General features: G+C 42.0%; 1 protein-coding gene across 2 annotated transcripts; it reads right to left on the bottom strand.

The window, feature by feature from the left end:
• Positions 1-2379: 2379 nt before the first annotated feature.
• LOC135648517 (uncharacterized) lies at positions 2380-20120 on the bottom strand. 2 transcript variants are annotated; one of them, XM_065166275.1, is made up of 6 exons: positions 19755-20120; positions 18687-19175; positions 18020-18241; positions 17853-17937; positions 3579-3712; positions 2380-2943 (listed from the first exon to the last, which is right to left on the bottom strand). In XM_065166275.1, the coding sequence occupies exons 1-6, from the start codon at positions 19869-19871 to the stop codon at positions 2683-2685; spliced, it is 1308 nt and encodes a 435-aa protein (XP_065022347.1). In that variant the 5' UTR covers positions 19872-20120; the 3' UTR covers positions 2380-2682. The 2 variants fall into 2 exon arrangements, with proteins under 2 accessions (XP_065022347.1, XP_065022346.1); XM_065166274.1 differs by having other exon boundaries at positions 3579-3695.
• Between the last annotated feature and the right edge of the window lie 6491 nt (positions 20121-26611).

Genomic DNA, 26611 nt, shown 5'->3' with positions numbered 1-26611 from the left:
CACGGCTTGCCCACTTGAGTCGTGCTCCTCGGCTCCACGCTGCCTGAGACCACAACCTCTACGCGGCCTGCCCGCCTGAGTCGTGCTCCTCGGCTCCATGCTGCCCGAGACCACAACCTCTGTGCGGCCCACCCGCCTGAGTCATGCTCCTCAGCTCCATGCTGCCCGAGACCACCACCTCTGCGCGCCCGGCCCGCCTGAGTCGTGGTCCTCGGCTCCATCCTGCCCGAGACCACCACCTCTACGCGGCCTGCCCGCCTGAGTCGTGCTCCTCGGCTCCATGCTGCCCGAGGCCACAACCTTTGCGCGGCCTGCCCGCCTGAGTCGTGCTCCTCGGCTCCATGTTGCCCGAGACCACCACCTCTACGCGGCCTACCCGCTTGAGTCGTGCTCCTCGGATTCATGCTTCCCGAGACCACCACCTCTGCGCGGCCTGCCCGCTTGAGTCGTGCTCCTTGGCTCCATGCTGCCCGAGACCACAACCTCTGCGCGGCCTGCACGCTTGAGTCGTGCTCCTTGGCTCCATGCTGCCTGAGACCACCACCTCTGCGCGACCTGCCCGCTTGAGTCGTGCTCCTCGGCTCCATGCTGCCCAAGACCACAGCCTCGGCTCCATGCTGCTCCTCGGCTCCATGCTGCCCGAGGCCACAACCTCTGCGCAGCCTGCCCGCTTGAGTCGTGCTCCTCGGCTCCATGTTGCCCGAGACCACAACCTCTGCGCGGTCTACCCACCTGAGTCGTGCTCCTCGGCTCCATGCTGCCCGAGGCCACAACCTCTACGCGGCCTGCTCGCCTGAGTCTTGCTCCTCGGCTCCTTGCTGCCCGAGGCCACAACCTCTGCGCGGCCTGCCCGCTTGAGTCGGGCTCCTCGGCTCAATGTTGCCCGAGATCACTACCTCTGCACGGCCCGCCCGCCTGAGTCATGCTCCTCGGCTACGTGTCGCTCGAGACCACAACCTCTGCTCGACCTATTCGATTGAGTTGTGCTCCTCGGCCGCACACTACCCGGGGCCACCGCTGCGCATCCAACCCTCCTTTGTTACTAAACTCCACGATTCCCACACCCCTGGTAACGAACCGGCAAACGCCCAGCAGGGATAGTTTCTCAAAGCCTAAGCCATGCCTCGAACCCCCATTACAGCAACCGATGTATAGCTTCCTTCCGGGGGGGAATATGATGAGGGTAATAATTGCGATAAGACTCGCGTGACATTAGTTGCCCTAGATGACGCATCACGCCTCTGTTGACCTGATGAGGCACCTGGTCAATGCGGACCAGAACGCCTACCAAGGCACATTAACACCCTGTTCAGGCTTGATCCCTCACGCCACGCCAACGGCGACGCTACCAGAAGTACGATCCTGCTCCCTGCGGGCAAGCACATCAGGCAACGATAATTCTCACTATAAAAACCCTCGCACTCCGAGGGAGTAGGAGAAAAAACATAGATAAAAAAAACCCCCTACGACGACTCACTAACTTGATCGTCGGAGGGGTCGGGCCGAGCTTCCCCGACCCGACCTTTGTGTAGGTGCGAAGGTGGAGGTCTCCCACTAGACGCCCAGGCGACCAGTCCCTTCCCGGAGGAAACGGCGACCCCGTCCCGATCGGACCAACGCAATCGGCCACCTCAGTAGTCTCGGGAAACGTCCCAGGGAGATCTCCCATCATCCAGACCCGAACTAAGCCGCGACAGCCCCGGGGCCACGGCTTAAAGTATTTTACAACAACAAATCGAGCTTTAACTTGCCATGGCTCAAACTAATTTGTGGGGAAAGATTCATCGAGGCTTAACCTGCATGTAGATTGAATGAATCCGATAATAATACAGCCATGACATTGTTAAAAAGCATGTGAGATAGCAATTCCATAAGGAGACGAGTCATGATGGCGGGAGTAACACCCTCTCCCGATTCCCCCCCATTGTGTCCGTGAAGAAAACAATGAGCTGAGAAGATGCAACTGCAATAGAAATCCCTCGTTAAATTGCTCTTATGCGTATATAATAGAATCTCCTCGTTAGATTGTTCTTTAGGGATGAGATAACTAACCCTCTTGGCAAGGATGCTGGACGCATGAGTAGCACGACCTTGCCGCTGAGAATGGGACAACATTTTACCACCGACAACCATGAAAGCCAAAAAAACCAGTGAAACCCTACTAAAGCTCCTCCCAAGTTTTATCGTATTTTTTTCATGAAATTTAGTTTTGTATAGAGTGCTTGTCTCTCTATACAATTCACTTCCGTATCATCTATAACGTTACTCAGATACGCGTGTGTTTCAGCATCCTTTTACTTTTTCCACTCCAATTCTGCAAGCTGTAAAAGAAACAGTTGGCTTGGTCCGAAAGCCGAAACCAGGCAGGACAACAAAACCTACGTTCATCCAATCCTCAAATATTGACTGGTGCAGGACAAACAATCCAGAGAAACAGAACATATCTTTCTTCTGACTATCAGAGTTTGGCACTACGGAAACAAGAAATTAAACCAGAGAAAGAAACAGAAAAACGAATGCCTAAACACATCCATCTCGTTACAGGGCATTCTGTATTGAACTAATAGACATCTTCCCCATCTGAACTGCCCTCACTGGTGTCAGGCAGTACAGAGACTACTGCAGAGCAGCAGAAAGACTCTCGGTCCTTGAGGAGAAGACAACTTCCATCTGAATTCCATTTCATATCGCAGACAACAAAATTTGACAGGGGAATATTGACACAACAAGCTCCTGAGGGGCTCCACATGTACAACTGGGAACTGCCGGTGCACAAGACAAGACGGGGGCCAGTAGGGTCCCAGGCTGCCGTTCGAATTGGATCTTTCTGCACCAATACTGTAGCAAGCTCAAGACGTCTAATATCCCATATCCAAAGAATGGTTGGCATGTTGTCATTGCGAGTGAAAACATATTGACTGTCGTTGCTCCATGACAATAGACCTGCAGGTAAGTAATTAATTGACAAAACTTTTTAAATTACTTGCTAAAATCATTAATGTGTGAACTGTGAAATTTAAAAAATTGCTTTACACTAAGAGACCGCATGACTGGCATTCTCTATGGAGAATTAATGCATCTATGTTGTTTTCAGTCTTTCTCACTTTTACAAACAAGCACTAGTAATGAACTTTACATTCTATCTAATGTTGATTGCCACAGTGAATAATTTCCTTCCCAGTGGATTAAATGTGCTCTCCATACTGTGCTACTCATGTGCATGATCCAAGGACTAACATCAACATGCCTGATGCTGGTTCCCTTAGTGACACTAGGAGGCATGACAAATGGAACCACTATTGGCCATACATGTAGAATTAAAAAAATTAATGGTCAGGGCGAGGAGCTCTGATTTGAGATAATGTTTTCAAAGTAAGCCAGTCTAATCAATGAGAACCACAGGATTCAGCGGTCACATGATTAATGTGGCAAAACTTAAGATTATTACTGCAACAAATATCTGACCATGAAGAACTAGAATGAGTGACATCTTCATTTGACAACACATGGATTAAAACTAAGTCAGGAGAGTACTTTCAAATCTCAGCTATAATTAAATTTTAGGAAGCAACACTAACCGATTCCTTGTTTAGGATTGGGTTTATCTGGTGCTGGCTTTTGGAATGGCAAACTGACAGGAAAATCCATAACCTTGTACTTGACTCTGGTGTTCCCCTCGGCAGCACTTTCTGGAACTGAAAATACATAAAGACTTAACAGACATAGGATAAGATGATAAATCAAAGAATTTCTTCATGAATTGTCAAAATGTGAGCCATAAACTAGACGCATTGCCATTCAGACATATTCATATATTGGCTCAAACTTTATCAGTCCAGTTGTATAACAGAATCTTAAAAACCCTCTTCCAACAATTCTACTTCTTTGCAAATGAAACAAATTCCTTAATAGATGGCATTTAGCAAAGTGAACATACTTCTCCTTAATTATATATTTATTAAAATTTTAATATATGAGAACGTCTCGCTTCGCTCAAGCGAGCGCCTTAGATGTTTTGGCACCTTGGCATCTTTTAGCGCCTAGCACCTTTGACTGCACTGTTGGACACTGGCTCGTATTTCAAAGTAATGTAATTACAACCCTCTTAAGGACATATTGTATCAAAGGATACTGAAAACATTCCAACATAGATGGTTTTGAAGTTGCTTGTCAATGAGTATAAGCGAAGGATTAAAATTGGCCTGATACTAGTTTCAGTAATTTATCATACCAGCATTGTACTAATATACCAGGCTCTGCAACCTATACTGCACAGATAAAAATAAAATGGAAAATATATGTTCAATTTTCGAACTATACATTTCAATCAATACTTTGTCAAACAACACTGATTGACATATACCAATCTAAACAGTATTTAAATCCTTGATTATGAGATCAAATATTAGCGTCGGACTAAAAATTAAGAGAAATGGAGTATTGAAACTCTAAGTAGGGTGAGCTATATTTTTATATCATTCTCATCTTTCGACTATCTTTCTTTCCTATATTTTTATATGATTCAAATACAAAGTTCAATCATTCATTTATTTTAATGGTCAAATTGTAGTTGGTAGATTTTCATCACTATGTGATAGGATTTTGGTGTAGTTTGATGACACACTGATGGTGGGACGAGGTAACCAAAAGACATGGAAAATACTAGTTATAGTTTATTTTAGTTTGAAATGTGGAAGACACTAGTTATAGTTTATATTAGTTTGAAATGTGAAAGAATGTTTACAGATATGCCTCCATTGCAATGTATCACAGCACAATTATGTATGAAGCTACCAAGACATCATCACTATTACACCAATTCTCATTCCTAGAAAGATATAGGAGAACATTACCATGGATTTCAATGACTAATGTCTCAAGTGTGCCAGGAAAATCAATAATTATGGTGGTGGCCAGTCGACTGGGTATGCGCACTTCATCACCCTGTTGCACTATGACACTAATAAGCTAGCTGTCAATTTATTTGTGAGCACATAATAAAGCTACATAGCATACAGATGTCTATTGTCTGTAGCCGCCACAACTTGTTTCAAACTTTCAGGTGCATTCTTTTCTCTTTAGAAGGGACAAAGGTTAAGATTAGCACAACATATTGTCCCTAGATAAATGGCAAGTTGAGATGCTCTACTGCAGTTTGAAGATACATTTAAGATGTTATAATGGAGAGGAATTCAAAACCCGCTATGATTCTTGCCATGGGTGGAATCTTCTTAGAATATTTTCTACAACTCCTCCATAATTCATGTGAGCCTTCTCGAGAACCCATTTGGTCAATCACAATTTTCCCTTCCTAATATGGCCTTCTCTGCAGCAATATATAAGGTTGATGTCAAGTTAGAGGATCAACACGATAGCAGAAGACTCTCAATGAATACCTAATAACGACCAAAAATAAGACAAAGACCAAGACTTCAATTGGCAACTATGACTGTTTCACTTTCAAAAGCTACAGGTGGCATAGTGCTTAAAATAAACTCTCTTCTCAACACTATGACCCTTGAGTCTCTTCTCAACACTATGACCCTTTAAATTGTTGGAGCAGATTGGATTTGCAACTTATGATTAGGGTTCTTGCCTAGCGCATCCATGACATCTTTGATGTTTCCAGGCTCAAATATTATTGAGAAGAGCTAGGACTATGCCAATTGGCACTCCAAGCTCATTGAAAACTAGCTTCATGTGCCTATGAAGATCATAAACTGACAACAGTAAATGGATGGAAGACCACAAATTAAACTTCTCATTTGGAGTGATGGGACAAATGATGAGACAACATGCAAGCTAAAAAATCTCTTTTTGATGTTGTCTTCAGTTATTTCCATGTGGATAAGGAAACTTTAAGAAGGGAAAATGTGATGCAAAAAGCATCACCCAAAGCAGTAGCAGAGAGGTGGCAGCAATAAGGAGTAGTGATACTGATATTAGGCAGCAGCATCAGTCCAGTCCCAAACTGGGCAATCTCAACCTTGGTTAGATTAGCGATCCCGGCCGTGGTGAAGCAAAGGGTGTCAACCAAGCTCCTATAGCAGTAGCAGAGAGGCAGCATAAGGGTGAGGTGGCAGCAATGGTCCAGTCCCAAAGTGCACAATAGACAGACTTGGTTAGACTGGACTAGGCATTCTCAGTCACAGACAGACTTGAGTATCTCAGCATCAATTAATATCGGCTGAGGAGCCCCAGGCTCACCCAAACTTCACTGGAGAGATCAAGTACAAATTGGAGGATCATGCAAGCCTTTGTGTCAGGCAAGAAAGGACTTCTGGAAATCCAATGAGAACCAGGGGTTCCTTCCTCTAACTGCATAGTTATGTTCAAATCCCAGATGGATTGTGAAAGAGAGCTGGAATTGATATCAAGGCCAGCCAGAAAAGGAGAGGATTGCAGATGTTGGAAAGCCCACTAAAGGGCATTCAGCCAACGCAATCATAGTAAAAGGCAGCAACCTAATTAAGGATTATTATAGTATTGTTAATAGCAAGGATCGCCATTTCAAGTACTGAACCCATTTTGGTGATCTGGTAAGACTAGTGCATACTGGTCAGTACTAATGTACCATGTGTTGGTACACTAGCACATACTGGTATTTCGGAGAGGAAGAAAAAGAAAGAGAAGAGGAAGGGATGGTAGAGGAAGAAGAGGAAGGAAGGAGAGAAGAAAGGAAGGAGGAAGAAGCAAAGGAGAGGAAGAAAGGCAGGAGGAAGAGAAAGGAAGAAGCACAAGAGAAGAGGAAGAAACACACGAGGAAGAGGAAGGAGGAAGAGAAAGGAAGAAGTATAGAAGGAGAGGAGAAGAGGTGTGACATAGGCAGCTACATGTGGCGAAGGTGTGCGGAGAGGTTGTGACGGACGCATAGGCAGCTGTGTGTGGCGCAGATGTGTGGCGATGTGCGCAGCAGAGGCATTGCGTGGTGACAATGTGCAGCATGCGCAAGAAGATTGAGGACAAAGTTAACTTGGATAGTGCTTTCCTTTTTATATGGACAGACCAGACCGAGAGCAGTCAGCATGCCAATTCATGCCTGGACTGATATGTACTGCCTATTTCGTACCAGTCCGGGTGAAACATCCATCCTTGGTTTAATAGCATGACAATGTGATCAGGAATAAGTGATCAAATAAAGCATTGTGAAATTTTTGGGGACCACTTGAGTATTATCTCGTAAAATTAGTTTCTTCCCCTTTTCAGTCTACTTGTGAGAGGCTTCTGTTCCCAAACTAGATAAATACCAATTAGGGATCATAAGTCTTAACATATTGTAGAATTACACTCATCTTCTTCTTTCCATGCAACTTCACAGTTACAGGCATCCCTCCACCATAACTATCACTAGCAACCTTCTTTATATATCTCAGCTACTATTTACTATCCTCACCACTGTGGCCGCCACTATCATCATTATCACCACCGTTACCTCCTCTACCTTGTATTTTCTTGGAGGCTACTCATCCATGATCACCACTACTTTCACCAATGATGGCTTTAGTGAAGGATGAAGATGAAAATCAGAGTGGCTATATGTATTTTCATTTTAAATTTAAATTAAAAAATAAAGATTATGAATATTCGAGCAATGTATTTCTGCAACCGGCAACAATTCAAAGAGAGTCAATGAGATAAAATTTGGTACTCAATTGTCAATATCAATTAGAAACATTTTTTATACAACTTTAGGACAACATGTAAGGGAAGTTTAGTATATCTAAATAAAAATGGAATCGAGTATATAATTAATACGGATAATGTCTGGGAGGTAAAATTACCCATGACAAAATTCTTTAACACCAGAAGCAAAGACAATGCCCCACTGAGAGTCTGAGACACTAACACAAGATCCCAGATAATGCCTAATAGGAAAATAAGGATGCAAGTGTGAACATCTAACCTTCAGTCAGATTTTGGGACTTCACCAGAAATGCAAAACACAAAACCTAAATCTTATCGGGCCATGCTACAACAATAATAAAAAATCACAACTGAAGGCCAAATACAAAATTCAGTCAGATTTTGGACTTCTTCATAATCTTCTCACATAATCTAAATCATTATCTTAAAGCTTACAATACCAGACCTTCAACATTCTTATATATTATCAAACCATGAGTCTTTGATCAATACAAATGACTCTAATAAACTAAGCATCCAGTTTATCAGATGTTTTTTTGTAGAAAATTAGCACTAGTAAAAAATTTGTTGACTTATCTTACATCTAACCTTCAGGTCAACCACCTTAGATAATCAATTGTACTTATGTAAGTACAGAAACACAATTGTTCATAAATAATCTCTCCAAGATTTATCGAAGTTCTAAATAAGAGAATAATAATGTGCAGATCAAGGATTAAAGAGACAATAAAGATAAAAAAAAAAGGCTATCCAACGCATTTGAGAAGGTGAAATTGATAGAACCCCAAAGGAATTCTATGTAGATTGATCTTTGAGGGAGATTAAACCTTGGAACGCTATAGGGGTTCCACCCTCCTAGAAGTCGGTCATATGGCTGCAATTGTAGATAGATCTTGTTACCAAAGAGATGGAGGCTACATGCTTATATAGGGCTCCAAACCCTAGCTCTAGGGGCTGCTTCCTAAATGAGTTATCCCTTTTGCCCTCAACCCTAGCCGACCGGCCCAGTAAATTGGGGGGTGCGGCGGCTAGAAAGCCTAAAGGCCCAAATATAAACCCTAGCCACTCTTCTTTATATGATAGAGACGGCTATGTGGGGTTTATTACAATCTCACAGGTTTTTTATTAGCTGCTTCTTGGTTGAGTAGGACCCAACCCTGCTAGGGTCCTATCAAGCCCGCCCTCTCCAAATCAGCCTTGTCCTCAAGGCTGAGGTTTCATGAACTCAGGGAACCAGGTCTTCAGCTCCTCATATGATTCTCATGTGGCGTCTTCGAGTGGTAAATTATTCTAATGCACTAGTACTTCAGTAGAGGGATGTCGGCGACGCATCACGATTCTACGATCGAGGATGGCTTGTGGTTGGGCTTGAATATCTCTATCATCAGTGGTGTTGGGCAGTTGGATCTGGGGTGACTTGTATTCTCCCAACTTGGGCTTCAAGCATGACATGTGGAAGACAAGATGAATTTTGACATCCTCGGACAATTTAAGTCTGTACGTCACGGCTCCAATTCGCTCTGTGATCTGATAGGGCCCATAAAAACATGGGGATAGCTTCATGGTGGCTCATGTGTTGATGGAGAGTTGCTTGTATGGCTGTAGGCGAAGGAAAACCCAATCTCCTACTGAAAATTCTCTTACGCTTTGTCGTGTGTCAGCTTGCTACTTCATTCTGGCTAGAGCGATAGAGAGATTATCCTGTAGCAGCTGTAGGAGTTTATCCCTGTCAATTAAATCTTGGCCGACCTGATCTACCTTGGCCAAGCCAATTATATACTTTGGAATCACAGGGGCCGACCGTCCATATAGTGCTTCATACGAGGCATATTTTGTAGATGAATGATATGTAGTATTATACCACCATTCGGCCCAAGGAAGCCATTTCACCCACTCCTTTAGCCAGTCACTTGTGAAACACCAAAGGCATGTCTTTAAACATCTGTTCACCACCTCTGTTTGGTCGTCAGTTTGTGGATGATATGCTGTGCTCATCTTGAGTTTGGTGCCCTGTAACTAAAATAACTCGGTCCAAAATTTACTGGTGAAGATCCTGTCACGATCACTTACAATGGACCTTGGCATCCCATGCAATTTAACAATATTTTCTATGAAAATCTGAGCAACACTAGTAGCGATGTAGGGATTTCGCACAGCACAAAAATGAGCATATTTCGTAAGTCGATCAACCACTACGAGGATTATGCTTTTACCTTTGAAAGGTGGCAGCCCTTCGATGAAGTCCATGAAGATGTCAGTCTACACCGAGTCCGGTATGGGTAGTGGTTGTAGCTTCCCAAGACTCGCCACTGTTTCACCCTTTTGCTGTTGACATACATCACATTATGCCACATATTCAGAAATATTTTTTTCATCCCTCTCCAATAAAAGTTTTGCTTCACTCTTTTGTAGGTTCTCATAAATCCGAAGTGCCCTACTAAAGGTATGGGGTGCATTTCATACAGAATGATTTTGATACAAGAGGAGTCAGGTATAGGCATAATGCGACCTTTGTAGCGTAGATCCCTCGAATCCCAAGTGTAGTGGGCTATTGCGCTTGGATCCTCCCCCAATTTTTTTATGATGTTGCTGATCTCTGGATCCTTCTTTCATTCCTCCTTAATATCCTCGAGGAAACCAGTGGTAGGAAGGGAGATGACTAAAAATTTAGTTTGCTCAGGTAGCCGTGAGAGTCCATCTTCAATAACGTTTTCTTTTTTTTTGTAAATAATTTCATAATTAAATCCTAGAAGTTTGGTTATCCATTTTTGCTGCTCAAGGGATGATATCTTCTGCTCCAAAAAGTACTTGAGGCTTTTATGGTCGATTTTAATTTGAAATCATCGGCCAATTAGGTAGGGTCTCCACCTTGTTACTGCGTGGACAATGGCGAGCATCTCCTTATCATATATTGATATTTTTTTATGGGAGGGAGACAATGTCTTGCTGTTGTATACGAGTGGTCAACCATCTTGCATGAAAACGACTCCAATTTTGACTCCAGATACGTCGGCCTCAATGATGAAGGGTCGGTTGAAATCTGGTAGCGTTAGCACCGGCATCGTCATCATGGCTGCCTTAAGTTTGTCGAAGGCAGCGAAGGCTTTGTCCGACCATTGGAAGGCGTCTTTTTTCAGTAGAGACGTGAGAGATGCACTGATCTTCCCATAGTCCTTCACAAATTTTCGGTAGTAGCCCGTTAGCCCAGGGAACCCGCGCAATAATTTCACATTTGTAAGTTTCGACCAACCCTGCATTGCTTCAATTTTTGTTGGGTCTACCGTAACTCCTTCTGATATTATGTGCCCAAGGTACTCTACTTTTTGCTGGAGAAAGCTGCACTTTGGTTGCTTAACAAAAAGAGTATTCTCCCGAAGGATTGTCAAAACAATCTGTAAATGCTGAAAGTGAATCTCAAGAGAAGGGCTGTAAATAAGAATATCATCAAAAAATACTGATACAGATTTGTGAAGAAAGTTCCGAAAAATATCGTTCATGAGATTTTTTAAGGTTGAACGAGCATTAGTGAGTCCAAAAGGCATTACCAAGAATTCATAATGGTCGTTATATGTGCGGAATACAGTTTTTGGAATGTTGTCTTCACATATACCCGAATTTGGTGATAACCGGATCGGAGGTCCAACTTCGTAAAGACTCGAACTCCTTTTAACTCATCAAGAAGTTCATCCACCACTGGTATTAGGTACTTGTCCTTGACGGTGATGTCATTTAAAGCTCGGTAGTCGATGCACATCCGTCAAGTTCCATCCTTCTTGGGTACAAGTAGCACCGGTGAGGAATAGAGGCTGCAACTTGGCCGAATCATCCCTGTTTCAAGCATCTCCTTTACAATCTTTTCAATTTCATCCTTCTGGAGGTGAGGATAATGGTATGTTGGTGGTTTGCCCGGAAGAATTAGAATCCGATGGTCATGTTGCCGAGTAGGAGGAAGACCGCGCGGTTCAGCAAAAATGTCGACAAATTCAGCAAGCAATTGGGCGAGATTTTGATCTTCAATTTCTATTTTCTTCCCCTTTGGTTGCTGCTAGAGATGCATCAAAAAGCCACCATTTACCTTGTGTAAAACTTTCTCCATTCGTTGGGTCGAAATGATGATTACGTTGCTTCCGCGCTTCCCGCGTAAAATGATATGTTTACCTTTGCAATAGAATTTCATAATTAATTTGGAAAAATTCCAAGAGACGTCATCTAGCGTCGTCAGCCATTCTATGCCAAGCACGGCCTCATAATCATCAATTGGTAGGAGAAAGAAGTCGGCAACAATTTCTTGGTCTTGCAGTAATAGTTTCACCTGCGGCCATCTTTGGTCGGACTTTAGGATTCTGCCGTCAACGACCTTTACGTCGAACTTGCTGCAACCTTCGATGTGGAGCGTCATCCGAGCAGCAACCTTACTGTTTAGGAAGTTATTAGTGCTGCCCGTGTCGATGAGAATAGTGATTAGTTGTTGTTTAAGAAGGCCTCCAACTTTCATCGTTTGCGGGTTTGAGTAGCCGGCTAGTGCGTGTACTATAAAGTCGGTTGATTGTGGCTCTTCTTCCACATCTTCTTCTTCATGTTTAAGGCTCTCTTCTGGATGTTCAATGACCTCTTCTACTGGTTCAATCACAAGAAGTCTCCCTTTTTTACAGCGATGCTCGCGGCTCCACGGCTCGTCACAATGCCAACATAACCCCTTTGCAGATCGCTCCCGAAGCTCTTCTCTTATCAACTTTTTTGGTCCAGGGGCTTGGCTGATAGTAGGGGGGCTAAGGGCTTTAGTATTGCTAGTCGAGGAGCGACCCTAGTCCTACAGGCTTCATGGTTCAATCGCTCCTCTTGAAGTCGTGCGAAAGAGATGGCTGCCATAAGCATGTACGGTTGTCGCGCTTTAACTTCTCCCCTGATCTCCGGCTTCAAGCCCTCAATAAAGGTCCCCAATAGCTGTTTTTCAGACCAATCACGAGTTTGATTAGATAACCTTTCAAACCTAGTTTGGTACTCCTGAATGGTGGCGGTTTATCGGATCTTTACTAGTTGTCCGTCAATGTTCTTATAATCAGTTGGTCCGAAGCGGATCGGTAGTCCTTCTTTGAATTGTCACCATGAGAGGACTCTATGAGTGTGTTCAAACCAGTCAAACCACTGAATGGCATCCCCTTCAAGATGTATCGCAACTTCCACCATAGATGTGTCTGCAGTTTTGTGGTACCAAAAATATCGCTCCACGCACGAGATACAACCAATTGTGTAACATCCCTCATTTCTGAATTTTCGTATAAGTTTCTAGTTGTAATGTAAGTATCTATTTTAAATTTGATAAAAGAGCCAAAGTATGAATATGAGAACTTATTCATAAGATTTGGGGGGTTTGTTCAAAAAAAAAATCTGAGGACCTAATCGTAAATATAATAATACAAGGACTAAACTACAAAATGCACAAAATTACAAATCTCACTGTTTAAGCCTCTCTGCCTTCGTTCTTAAGGAACCAGAGAAGGCAGCTGCGTGGAAGAACAGAGAAAGAAAGAAAGAAGAAGAGAAAAAAAAGGGGGAAGAAGAAGAAGAAAAAATTTGGGGCTTTGAGGTTTTTGCTCAAACCTTCTCATTTAGGGTTATAATTCTCAAAGGCAAGTGTTGTAATCCCATCCTACAGAATTATTAGTCTTTGATCTCATATTTATTCTGAATTATTCGAAAGATTTCAACCTAGAACCTGATATTTCTCTTGTTAGATACAAAAATCATGGATCTGAAATTTTTTCGATAAACTGACCCCTTTACATTGTTTCAGCCATAATTTTTAGCACCAAACATGGATTTAGGCAGGACCTTATTCATTTGAAAGTAGACTCTTATACCTTTCTTTTGACACTGATTTTGAAAATTTTGGACACCGAATACTTACTCAAACGTCTGTTTCAAATGAGCCTATAGATGCTGCAAAACAGGGATCAAAATTTCTGACCTTTTGATACTAAAATGCCTATAAGTCCCTGTTGGAAATTCTGATTTGTACCAAACTGATTTCATTTGAAACTAGACTTGTAAACCTTTCTTTTGATATATAGATTGAAAAATTTGGAATTCAAATGCCTATTCTGCTATCTGTTCATTCCGCCCTATGGATTCTGCAAAACAGTGATTTAGTTTTTGACTTTTGGTCACTAAATCAATGGTAACTCTTTGTTGGAAACCTTGATTCGTATGAAACTTATTTCATCGGAAAATATATTGATATATCTTTCGACAGTAGCTTTCTTAAGGGTATTGGAGCATAATTGATAATCTGAAATATTTGTCCAATATGCCTCTTGAATTCTGTCAGAAATCGAGCTTTGGTCGATTTCGCGTATTCTGTTTCATTCGTTTGGAAATAGATTCCATTCAGTCCCCTTAGCTCAATTGAGGCTTATGTTAATGCTTGAATTCTGGTTTGCTCTTGTCTATAAATTATTTATATTCTTGAAACATTTTGTGTAACATTTATGCTATATCGCATTGACTCATATAGGCACATGTATATCCCATTGTTCCGCATTTGCTTTCGATATGTGCCTATTCTAGTTTCATTCCTTTGGTTATTGAATTCATCTAACCTTCTTATTTGAATTGAGCTATATATGATTGCTTGGAATCCGTGTATACTCTTGCTTTCATTTCATTCCAAATCTGAATACATTTGTGAGAGATTGTTACTTGCATCGTATTGACTCGTAAAGGCACATGTACATTTTGTTGTTCCGCGTGTGCTTCCGATATATGCTATTTATTGTTCATACTGCCCTTTTGTACTCTGGTGTTGTGGGATAATGTGAACCTTTGTCAGAAATGATAAAGGGAGTTATGCATAGAGCCTGTGATGCTCTGCCGGCCCCCTCTGACTTCACCTAGACGTGGGTAGATGGAGCTCCCAGACGTGGGAGACTTCTGTCTGGTGGTCATTCAGAAATGGACGAATCACATTTTGTCTGTGGTCCCACTACACCTTATGTATGTTTGATATGATATCCAAAGCTTTGGTTATGTGTTTTTGTACATGCTTTGGATAAGAATGATATGAATGCAACGTCAAATACGACGTTTGAGCTTCTGTTTGGTATTTATTATTGATATGCTCCGAAATGTTCCATAAGCCGTTGATATGCTCCGGAACATTTCATACGCCACTGATAAGCTCCGAAACATTTCATTTGTTATTTATATGCTCTGAAATGTTTCATTCATTGTTGATATGCTTCGAAATGTTCCATACGCCGTTGATATGCTCCGGAACATTTCATACACCATTGATAAGCTCTGAAATGTTTCATTTGTTATTGATATGCTCCGAAACATTTCATTCGTTGCTGATATGCTCCAATCACTCTATGCCCCATTTGTTATGAACCAAATATGTTTGATTGAAATGACATTTGTGATTCTGCACCTAATGATATTACGTCTATGAATTCTTATATTCTGCCTTGCATTTTGAAACTTTATCTCTTTGGAAATTGTCCTCTTTTGACATGGATATGTTAGTCACTTGCTGAGCTTTATATGCTTACCCCGTTGTTGTATAAATTTTTCAGGATAGCTTGTCGCTTGCTTAAATGTTAAGATTGGGCTGAGGCAGTGGAAAGCTAAAAGATTTTGGGCAGATCTTTATTAGTATATATGTTTTTGTTGTATAAGCACACTCTGCATCTAATGAAATGTTGACGATGAATCTAAACTTGTGGATTTTGTATAAGTTTAAAGGACCTCTCATGTTTAAGATTCCGGAATGTTAAGTTTAATTCGTGTAACGATATGAACTTATGGTAAACGTTGGTTTTGTGATTGCACAGACTCCCACACTTGTGAATTTATGTTGTGGTTATTATTTTGGTGAGTTGGGTTCAGATTTTATGAATCATCGAGCGATATGTTGTATGTTTATGAACTGCACAGGGTTTATAAATTTGTAGATTATAGAGGAGAAATTTTGATCTGAATGTTTTCTTAGTGACCTCAAATGTTAGTTTGGATCCTGGATTGGTTTGTGGTGAAATTTTTAATATCATGGATATTTTGAGGGGCGTGACAAATCGGGTCTCCTTCTTCCCATCCAGGGAAGTCCACCCTCATGCGTGGACAGTAGGGATCGGTCACAGAGCCTCCCCTCTCCTGGAAGTCGTCTCTTCGGTCAGAGCTCTCTCCTTAATGTGATTTCTTCGGGCTCGGTGGTCGGCCCAAACTGAGTTCGGTAAAGAGTCTGAATCTTATCCTTCATTCACGTCTCGAAGGCTTCGAATTTAGTATTGATTGCCTCCTCAGATGCCATAGTATACGCCTCCAAATCTGTAATGTTAAGATCTCTCTTTTGTTGTCAGGTTAAAGGCATATATCGGTTAAGAGAAGTGGTGGCCAAAAGGGTTGGTGGATTAGTGTATGTAAGAGCAAAATTGTCGTCGAAGAAACAGCGATTTCAAGATAAAATTTCCAGCAATAATCGAGAGATTTAAGGAGGGAATTTAACAGTAAAATCTCGGTTTAAATAACAGCAATGATGACAAATTTGATCAAAAAGATTTCAGCAGTATAACAGCAAGGAAATCGGTGCAAGTTGTGATAGCAGAATTCTCATCGAAAAATTTCAACGGTTTGCGATGAAAATTTGCAGCAACACAAGAACGTTTTAGAGATGAATTCCTCAATAGATCAATCACAGATGGAAGCAAGACAATCTATAAAGCGTATAAAAAATTTTGTTCAAAAAGGATAGCAAGTAAATCGATTAAAGGCAACAATATGCGGCTGAAATTTTCTATAGCAATTCTTCGTCCGTAAAGATGATAACTTTTACGGCGAAAGGAATTCGTAGCATGGGATAGATAAAAAAACTTCTTCTTGGTAGTTTGAATGGAAAATTATAGTAGCAAAAGATATTGGTGATAGGAGAATACCAGATCTCTTGATGCAATTAGAGGTGACGACAGTAGATTGATTTAATCTACGCAGAAGATGACGATGGAGATGGCGACGTCAAGAGCAATTGTGGGAATTGCTTGGCTAGTGGTGGGCGACAAGGGTGGCAGCAAAAGCAGCAAGATCGCTGCTCTGATACCAGATGATAGAACCCAGAGGAATTCTATGTAGATTGATCTTTGAGGGAGATCAAATCTTAGAACGCTACAGGGGTTCCACCCTCCTAGAAGTCGACCATATGGCTACAATTGTAGATAGATCTTGTTCCCAAAGAGATGGAGGCTACATGCTTATATAGGGCTCCAAACCCTAGCCCTAGAGGCTACTTCCTAAGTGAGTTACCCCTTTTGCCCTCAACCCTAACCGACTGGCTCAGTAAAATGGGAGGCGCGACGGCTAGAAAGTCCAAAAGCCCAAATATAAACCCTAGCCACTCTTCTTTATCGGATAGAGGCGGCTAGGTGAGATTTATTACAATCTCACATGTTTTTTATTAGCTGCTTCTTAATTGAGTAGGACCCAACCTTGCTAGGGTCCTATTATAAATATACATAACCTTCTCCCGCTATGAAGATACTAAACAAAAATACCAAGAGTTTATTCTCAGGCCCAAGAAAATCTATGATTAACTTTGATTACAACTAATAATGTGCAGTACACAAACACCATTTGGCTCAAAATTCAGATGCAGGTACATATAAAATTAATAAAGTTCCAAGATCATTAAGCAGAGTCTCCAAACTTCTAGCATCATGCCAACGAAAGAGATACAACACATCTTTACAAACAAATTTTTTTCCATCAATGAAAGAAGAATTTTTATGTGTTTCTAAAATTCAAAAAAAAAATGTTACAAAGATTGTTCGGACATTATGGCTTTTGGTTGTTGTTATTATTATTGCACTACAAGTCAATAACATAGACAATATATAATGTGAGAGCTGAGAAGTAACTCCCAATGCAAAATCTACTCAAAGAATATAATGAATTATTTTTTCTTGATTCTTAGATGCAAAATCATGTAAAATACAACCAAAACTGAACTTCAAGAATAAGAGCAGGGATCATGAATATAATCATCTAGCATTCGTTTTGTTAGGGACGCATCCAGTTTGCATGATTTTACATGATTAAAAAGCAAAGAATTCTTCAATGATCTAACTTCTGCAAATCATCATGCTTAAGCATTTTGGTCATAGTTCTTATGCGATAACCAGAAATTATAATCAAAACAGTTCATACATCATAATTCTTACCAGGGCAGTTGCCTTGAATATTATGAAGAAAGTTGTCACTCAGATATAATTCAGACATATCAAGTTGCAATGGTTCATCAACTTCCTACATAAATATACATACATGTTTCAGATATAAACTATTTGTTAGTCTGACAAACAACAACACAAGAGAAGTAGAATTTTACCTTGAAAACAACTGCATTACAAGGACTGCGAATGGTTGTTACATGTGTGAATTCAGCAAAAGTTTTCCAGGTCAAGTGGTTGAGAGCCCTTAATATCTGATCAAAACTACCGACAGCTAAAAACTGGCCACATGGGGACCAGGCAACAGTTTTGACCCCTAAACCACTCTCATATGCCTGATACTTGAACAGGCATCTCCCATCTGGAGAATAAATCAGAACCTGTATCATGCACAGCATTATCAGCAAATGCGTATGTTAGATGGGCTTGCAAATTACAAAATATAGAAATAGAAGCTTTACATGCAGGAGATAGAAAAACAAGAAAGCAATCAATTCTCCAGATATAGGAATACAAAATGTTTATGAGAAATTTGCCTTTTCTTGACACTATAGCATATTATTAAGACTACAGATCAGACTACATGTAGTCTAACAAGATTTACTTAACACTTATCTACAGTAGGGCCATAAGAATTCTAAAGCGCATCTTATCAATAAATTGCCCTTCAAGGAAACTATCATTCTGTAGTTGTTCTCAAAACCAACTTCTCAAAATAAAACTACTAAAATTCTTGGTCTGAAGAAACGAATAAAGAACAGAAAACATGGAAGTTATATATAATAAGACTACCAAAGCTCCTAAAAAAATCACAAAATTGACTACCTTATATTCAAGAAGAGAGTCCCAGATCACGATGGAACTGTCATCTGGGGACCATTCAATGCCTGCTAAATCTATTGTGTCAACAGCAAATGTGCCCATAATTTCCCATGTATGACAGGAAAGCAAATTAATATAATCTTTGCAATCACGCCTCGTACATACAGCAGCAAACTTTCCATCTTGAGTAAAAGAAACACCTTTTGAAGCATGTTTTGGCCACTGCACATGAACACAGGCAGTGTTAAGCAGTGACCAAACAGTCAACCTCACTTGAAACTCTGATGTGGTCAGTATGTGACGGCTGTCAGGGCTCCATCGTGCATATGCGATTCCAGCAGGGCCTTCATCTATTTTGCAGGTCCATTCTGGTTGTGTTAACGACCATGCTTGTACCACTGGTCTTTTGTGGAGACCGCAGAGTATGTATTCTGAGTCCAGGGCCCATTCAATGTAACTTATTTTGTCAACACATGAATAGAGTTGTATAACCTGCATCAAGATGTAAGAAGAGTATATCAATTGAAATATGACAAGGGAAAGAGCACAAAGAAAAAAAATAAAAAAAGGATATATGTTTTCCCAATAACAGCTGAAAGATGAGTTTTTCTTTTCTCATCGTTCTTTAGTTGGTTGATTGGATGCATGGAGTCATGCTTTGTCCTAATTCCAATAATTGGCTCAGCAGCATGTTAAGCTCACTAAAGAGAAAGAAAATGGCTTTCTGCAGTAGTCATAAAGTCAGCTCCATTCATCATAAATAAGTTTACCAACATTAGCTAATAATTTGCTATCATCCCTTTTAGGAATCTGAAGATAATAGCATAAGAAATAAGACTTGTAAGCTAAAACAAAGAGAGAGGGTCCATGATAAAATTATCCACAACATTACGCATAAAATTTTATTGACGGAGATGCTATTGTCTGCGTTCAATCTCATCGTCTGAAGAATTTAAGCCAACTAAAAAAGTATATGTCGCTTTGAGATGAAAGAAAGAACAGTAATTCGCAATTTCCACTTGTACATTTTATAAATAAACCGCAATGAGATGCCGCAATCGACTTGTTTACCTTGAGAGAGACGACATCGCGGATGACAAGGCGGTAATCGACAGCAACAGCGAGGTACCGGGAGTTGGGGGAGAAGCAGCAAGGGCCCGTTTGCTTGTAGGCGTCCGTGAACTCCATCGATCCAGCGGAGAGATCGGATCTGTGAGAGGAAACCCTAAGAGACGGCGATCGGGGCTGTGATCGCTGCGAGATGGGGAGTTGGGGCGCGCATCGAGAGCCTAAGCGGAAACCCTAAGAGGGAAGAGGTGGAAGCCCGTCCGTTTACATACCCCACTCGCTCTTTCTGTTTGGAATGGGAGGGCGCGGCGCGGCGCGGCGCAACAGAGAGGAGAACAATTCGAACAATTTTACAATGACAATATGCTGTATGCACTCATGTCCGTGTTTAAATATCTAAAACATATTTTTATCATTCAAATCAATTAATTTATACGTTGTTTTCTTCTCTATTTTCCTTGGTGGCATTGGAGTTCCCTTTTTATTTTCTTCGATACTTATTTGCAATAGTTAATTTAAGTTAAACATATAAAAGAATTAACTTTGTTAAGCCATCAGAAAATATTAAGTGTCAGCGAGACAACCATAGAGGTGACTGACTCTCCCACGAAATCAGCATCGTCAGATTCAATTTCCAAAGTGTCATTATTGATAGAATACTTGATGCTCTCAAAGTTGACCGTCAGCTTATTATATATAATACCAGATGAACCCGCAACAGTTCAAAATAGAACAACCGTATCACAGATTGATAGATCGATCATGATAAGCCCCATTAGCATGCGGCTTCACTCATCGTGCAATAGGTTTTTTCCATGGCACTGGTATTGGGTACTGATCACCCCTCTTACCTTGAGATATATGGAAATCCATCTCAATCATCACATAAATAATTGCTCAGTAAACAATAGAGTATCAAGAAGGCTGCACAATAAGAGCTTTTTCTTTTAGTGAGAAGAGCATTATTCTTCCCACCAGTTACTGAAGTGTCCAAATCTAATGTCCAATTTACACTCATAGAGGGACCATATTCTTTTAGAAATTTAATGATTAATATATATATATATATATATATAGTTTTGATTTTTTTTTCAAAAAAAAAAAAGAAGAGCTTTTCATTAATTTAAAGACATAAGACACGCTTAGCTATGCAGATCAAAGCTCAAAAAGGAGGACAAAACTGAAAACCGATTTGATCTCTAAATCCCGTCATCCTAATTTCACTTCATAAAATCAATTAGCATAGCGATTAATTTCTCTAAAAACATGTGCGATTTTACACACTTAAATTTTGTTTAAACATTCAAAAAGGTTTCCAACAAAATTGGTGTATTTTCAAAGTGATTTTTCCTCCTTACTAAGGATGCTAACGATCTGTTTGGCATCAATTTTAACCTCTGTACGAGAAACAACCTCTGCAATAGCCACCTGAATGTCTTCCATAATAGCAAATACTTAATTGTATAAGCTTCCCCCCTCGTTTGGCATCCAACCACTATGTGTTCCCCTTCTTCATCGGTTGGTTAGCTAAAAAAAACTCACTCCACCGATCTCCAAGGATTCATCCTAATCACAGTTTGGAAATTATGGATTTTGATTTGATAAAATCTGAAACCAAAATCAAACTAATAAGGGCCAATTTGGAATCGAAAATGGAACCTTCGGTTTTGGTTCTGGTTGGATTATAGTTAAAAATGATAATTTTTTTTTATATTTTTTTAATTATAATTTTATTTTAAAATTTAAAAAATTTTAATGTACATCCATAATAAGTGTAAATGTGTAATGACTTGACCAAAAAATTTAGATATAAAATTAGATAAAGCTATAAATATTTAATTGCTATCAGACATTGTGATAGCCCCTTCGATTGATATGTCGAATAGGAGATCGTTGTCTTCATGGATTTTCTCTTAGTTTTGTTTTGTTATCTTTGTTTAATTGAATGCTTGAGTTTCAACTAATTCAAAAGTAATACTCAATCTAATTTTATATGGAATCTATCCTCTCATGCTAAAGGCTTATTCGACAACTATTATTGATACTAGAGTCGCTAGTATTTAATATACGTTCTTTGTTAAAATTAAAAATATTATTATGTATAACGCTTATCATTTAAGAATAAAAAAGTTCATACAGTATCACTAAACTTCAAAAGAAGTTATTAGATACATGTTAGGCTCGAAGTTCTAGCCTGAGGATCCCCTTGGATTTTTTTATTTTTTTTATCTTTGTAGTAATAGAATACTCTCTTAAAAATTTTACTATCCTCACTAAATTGATCTAATGATATAGAAGTTTCATAGGTACCATGCTTTTTGTTATAGCTAGTACTATAATAGTCATACAAGTTAATGATTATTTTTTTAATATTTCTAATTTTATCAACATCTACGGTAAATGGATGGTTTTATAATTATACTATTTTATTGATCTTGAATTTATAAGTGGTTGTTAATAGTCTTGAGTTAGTTTTGGGTTTTGTAGTCTTATCAAGTGATATGTTGAAGGATTATGAATTCGATAGGATTTATAGTGTGTGAATGAAAATTAAATACCTTTTATATCCTCAAATTTTATGTTTTGAATCCCAAGTTTATTTTACGATATATTAACATCTCTTGGATATTATTTTGGGATATGATAAAATAATTTTTCAAATTTCAAAAGTACCTTATAGAAAAATACAAGATTACTACTATATAATAGAATCTGTAACCTTCATTTTCTTATTTCCTTATCCCTTCTCTCAATTTTTATATTATCCTTTTCTTACAAGTCTAAATTTTTATTTATTCATTTTAAAAAATATTTTATATTATATGATTATTTTATGTTATATTTAGACTATATATATTTAAAATATAGTTTTTATGTCAAACACTTAAAACATTTGCACGTTTACTCAAATCTCTTTCTCCAAATATATATCAAAAAATATAAATGTATTCTTAAACGTAACCTTAGATCTTTCTTGAGCATCCAAAACCACAAAAGGTATGGATACCAATTTTTTCAAAATAAGACAATCAGCTTGGGATAATTTAGATAAGCTTAGTTACCATTTTAATTTGGATTCCTTGAATGTTCAATTTAAAACGTAGAAAAGGGGAGATGACATGGAGAAATCATAGCATCGAGGTAATTGAACAACAAAAATAACACCTAAGAAATATTAAAGGATGCACAAATAGTTTGTCTAATAGTACGAGAGTGTCACTTAGAAAATAAATTATTTAAAAACAAAAGTATCGTGACTGGTGAGTCAGCACGGTTTGGTCCGCGTATCGACATCGAGAACTTCTAGTAGAATGAGTAGGATAATAAGGTGGCTGCGCCTCTTGAGCATCTCGGGCAAGGGTTGGACCGGCAGGGTCGGTTGAGTCCTCGTGAGTGGCTAGGGGTTGGCGCTCTAAGGCTTGCCGACTTGAGTGTCGTTTGTGGCGAATGTGTCCTCTTGTCCTCGAGGTGGTTAGCAACCTCTCTTCGCGGTGTGGGCACACCCTTGGGTGGGAGGTGCAGGCTGGCATTGATTGGGATCTGAACCGACGAACCACCCTCTTATGTGCACCGGATGATGACTTCGGGGTGAAGACACCCGCCACTCGGGGGTGACCACCTCCCTGTAAAACGACCTTCGTTGGGTGCTTCCCGACTTTGGCCCCTCCGATGAGTAAGTTAGTTCAGTTTGCCCTCTTCTTTTTCTTCCCCCTTTTTTCCTCCCCCCGGCCGGGCATCGGACGGAGGTATTTATACCTACGTGTGAGGGTTGGTTGCGCCTCGGTTCGGCGTGGCCGCTGACTTTCATAGGAGCAGGATGACTTCTCTGACGAGATGTCGTCTTTGGGGGTGCTTGAGCGGCGTCAGACGGCACTGCCCCAAGAGTAGACGGCACCGCCCCAAGCTCTCGGGGTGGTCAAGTTGCACAATGTATTGGTACCGAACTTGATGTGGCATGCACCTCGTTGTTTTGACGGCATGTGGCATTGCGTTCATGGCTGACGGTTTGTGATGTTGCTGCTGATTCATCTAGGGCCAAAATATGCCCTATCACTTCTCTCCCCCCTCCGAGGCATGCTGACGGATCCCAACAGACTGGGAGGCATGCTTGGGGCTGAGGGATGTGATTGTACTGGGCGTCTCTATGGGAGAGGTGGATTGACTCGTCGGGGTGATTTAGGGGGGGGTAGGACCCCATGATGTGGGCAGGACCGACCCTGCTAATTGAACGGTAGGGGCCTGACGAAGCGAAATCAAAGCGTTGAGGTCGTCGCGGGGCGACTTGGATAGCGGGACGCGACTCAGGCATTAAATTAGCCGTAAGGTGTGGCTCAGTCATTGGAGTGGCTTAGGTGGGCCGAGGCATGGCTCGGGCGTTGACTTGGCCGAGGTGTGACTCGGGCGTTGGATTGGACGAGATGCGATTTGGGCATTGGATTGGCTGAAATGTGACTCGGGCATTAGATTGGCCGAGATGTGATTTGGGCATTAGATTGGCCGAGATACGACTCAGGCGTTGGATTGGTCGAGATGCGATTTGGGCGTTGGATTAGCCGAGATGCGACTCGGGCGTTGGATTGGCAAGGATGCGTGGCTCGGGCCAAGTAATTGGAGTTGGGCCTGTGGGCCAAGTGACTACGTCCGGGCTCGGGTTTTGGTGCCAGCGGGTCGCAAACCGATTGTGATTTAGCGTGATTCGGATAGGCACTAGATCTGGGAGCCGAGTGGGTATATTCGGCTCTGAATTGGACCTGAGGACTGAATAAGTTTGGTTTCGAATCGAGTCTAGGGATCGAGTTTGTGAGCTCGACTCCGAATTGAGTCTAGGGACCGAGTTTGTGGGCTCAGCTCTGAATTGAATCTGGGGATCAAGTTTGTGAGCTCAGCTCCAAATTGAATCTGGTGGGTCGCCAGTCGGGAGCGACCTGGGGAGGAATCGAGCTTGGATGCTGACGGGTCGCCAGTCGGGAATGATCTAGAGTGACCCGGGCAGGAATCGAGCTTGGGTGCTGACGAGTCGCTAGTCGGGAGCGATTTGGAGCGTCCCGAGGAGGAATCGAGCTTGGGGCGCTAATAGGTCGCTAGTTGGGAGCGATCTGGAGCGACCCGGGGGGGAATTGAGCTTGAGGCACTGACGGGTCGCCAGTCGGGAGTGATCTGGAGCGACCCAAGGAGAAATCGAGCTTCGGGCGCTGATGGGTCGCCAGTTGGGAGCGATCTGGAGCGACCCGGGGAGGAATCGAGCTTGGGTGGTGAGCCATACCTGAACACCGTCGTGCCACATGGTGGGCCAGGTAGAGCGTCATGGGGCATGGCGGGAGACTTCATTTTGAACGGTGCTTGGCGGGGGGTCTCGGGTGATGGGATGCCTCTAGCGGGGAGCCCGAGGTGGATGAATATGGCGGATCCGAAGGGTTGTGATAGGTCTTAAATGCTGCGACTGTTGCTCTCCTTGGGAAGCCCTAATCGTCGCCTCACCATGGGTCGCACCCATTTTATAATCCCCATCTAGGGCGGTTATCATCACTCTTGCAATCAGCCTTTCGTTCGATGCCTCGGTTCCCTCATCGCAATTCCATCGTCTTCTTTGCTTCAATCCCTTGCCCCGACAACCGGGCTTCTTTCCCGCGACTCCGAGGTCGGGATGTCTCCGACTTCATCTTCGTCTTTGTCTTTGTCTTCGTTTTCGTCCCCTTCTCCCACTCCTTCTCCTTCGCCTTCTTCCTCTCCTCCTGTAAGCTCCCGGGATGAGGTAGTGAGCATGTCCTCGAGTAGCGCCTCTACAGAGGCCTTGAAGGATTCAGCCAAGCTTGAGGCCCTCATGTCTTAGCACGATGTAGACTCGGTGGTGACCGAGAACTTGCTAAGAGTGCTCCGGGATCGCTACCACATCCCGAAGTGCTACGGCCTGCACACCCCTCGTTTGGGGCAGTGGTCGTATGATCGGTTCCTCGACAGGTTCGGGCTGACTATGGGGATGCTTGAAGTTGGTCTGTGGTTTCTAGTGCACCCCGTCATTAGGGATTGCCTTCACTTCTGGGGGATTTCCCCATCCCAGGTGTCGCCCAACTCCTAGCACTACCTAGTGGCTTTCATCTGGGAGTGTCAAAGGGCTGGGATTGTACCATCCCGGTCTCTGTTTCTGGCTTGCTTCTACTTGGAGAGGGGACCAGGTGGATATTACTTGACCGCCCGCAGCGGTTTCAAGATTAGTGGCGCGACCTCCAACAACAAAGGTTGGAAGAGGCGCTTCTTCTTCATCAGTTATGATCAAGAATGGGGCTTCAGCACTGGGTGGGCTATTCGATCCATCGATAATGCCCTCCCGTCGCTCTCTGCTAGTGACATAGCGATGGTGGATCGTCTAAGGGGTATCTTGCCCTCTTCTCGGGTAATAAAAGAGATGACCAAGGAGTGGATGGTTGGAGCTGAGCTGAGCCCCACCATTGGGGGTATGGCCATTCGTATATAATGGCTCATTCATTCATCCCATGCTGTTTGACCACTGTCTATTCTTGTAGAAATGGTGGACCTATGATCAATGAAGAAGACGACCAGCACTAGGGCCATTGAGCCCTCGTCTCAGGACGAGGAGGGCTCCGGAGGCGGGATTGTCCTATTGGAGGGTACACCGAAGAGGGCGTCGGCATCACCGGCATTGGAGCAGCCTCCCAAGAAAATGAAGACGACGGTTCGAAAGACGCCGGCAAGTCGAGCCACTCGCTCGAGCGCCTCCCTGGCATCACCTGGGGTCCCTGCCCAGGGGGAGGGCTCGGCGAGAAAGAAGGGGAAGGGGTCGGTCGGGTCATCCGGTAGCGACCCTTCCAGGAGGGGGCCGGCATGCCCCCTATCGGTGCGGG

This window comes from Musa acuminata, chromosome BXJ3-9 (genome assembly GCF_036884655.1).
Source record: "Musa acuminata AAA Group cultivar baxijiao chromosome BXJ3-9, Cavendish_Baxijiao_AAA, whole genome shotgun sequence".
Lineage (NCBI taxonomy): Eukaryota > Viridiplantae > Streptophyta > Magnoliopsida > Zingiberales > Musaceae > Musa > Musa acuminata.
The sequence above is the reverse complement of the archived record's forward strand: the minus strand, read 5'-3'. Positions and strand labels throughout refer to the sequence as shown.

Excerpts from the sequence above, each read along its gene's own strand:
- LOC135648517 (XM_065166274.1), bottom strand. The coding sequence starts at position 19,871 with ATGGAGTTCACGGACGCCTACAAGCAAACGGGCCCTTGCTGCTTCTCC. Across the intron at positions 17,938-18,019 it reads GTAATGCAGTTGTTTTCAAG|GAAGTTGATGAACCATTGCA; the intron begins GTAAAATTCTAC and ends ATATTTATGTAG. Across the intron at positions 2,944-3,578 it reads CAATCCTAAACAAGGAATCG|GTCTATTGTCATGGAGCAAC; the intron begins GTTAGTGTTGCT and ends ACTTACCTGCAG.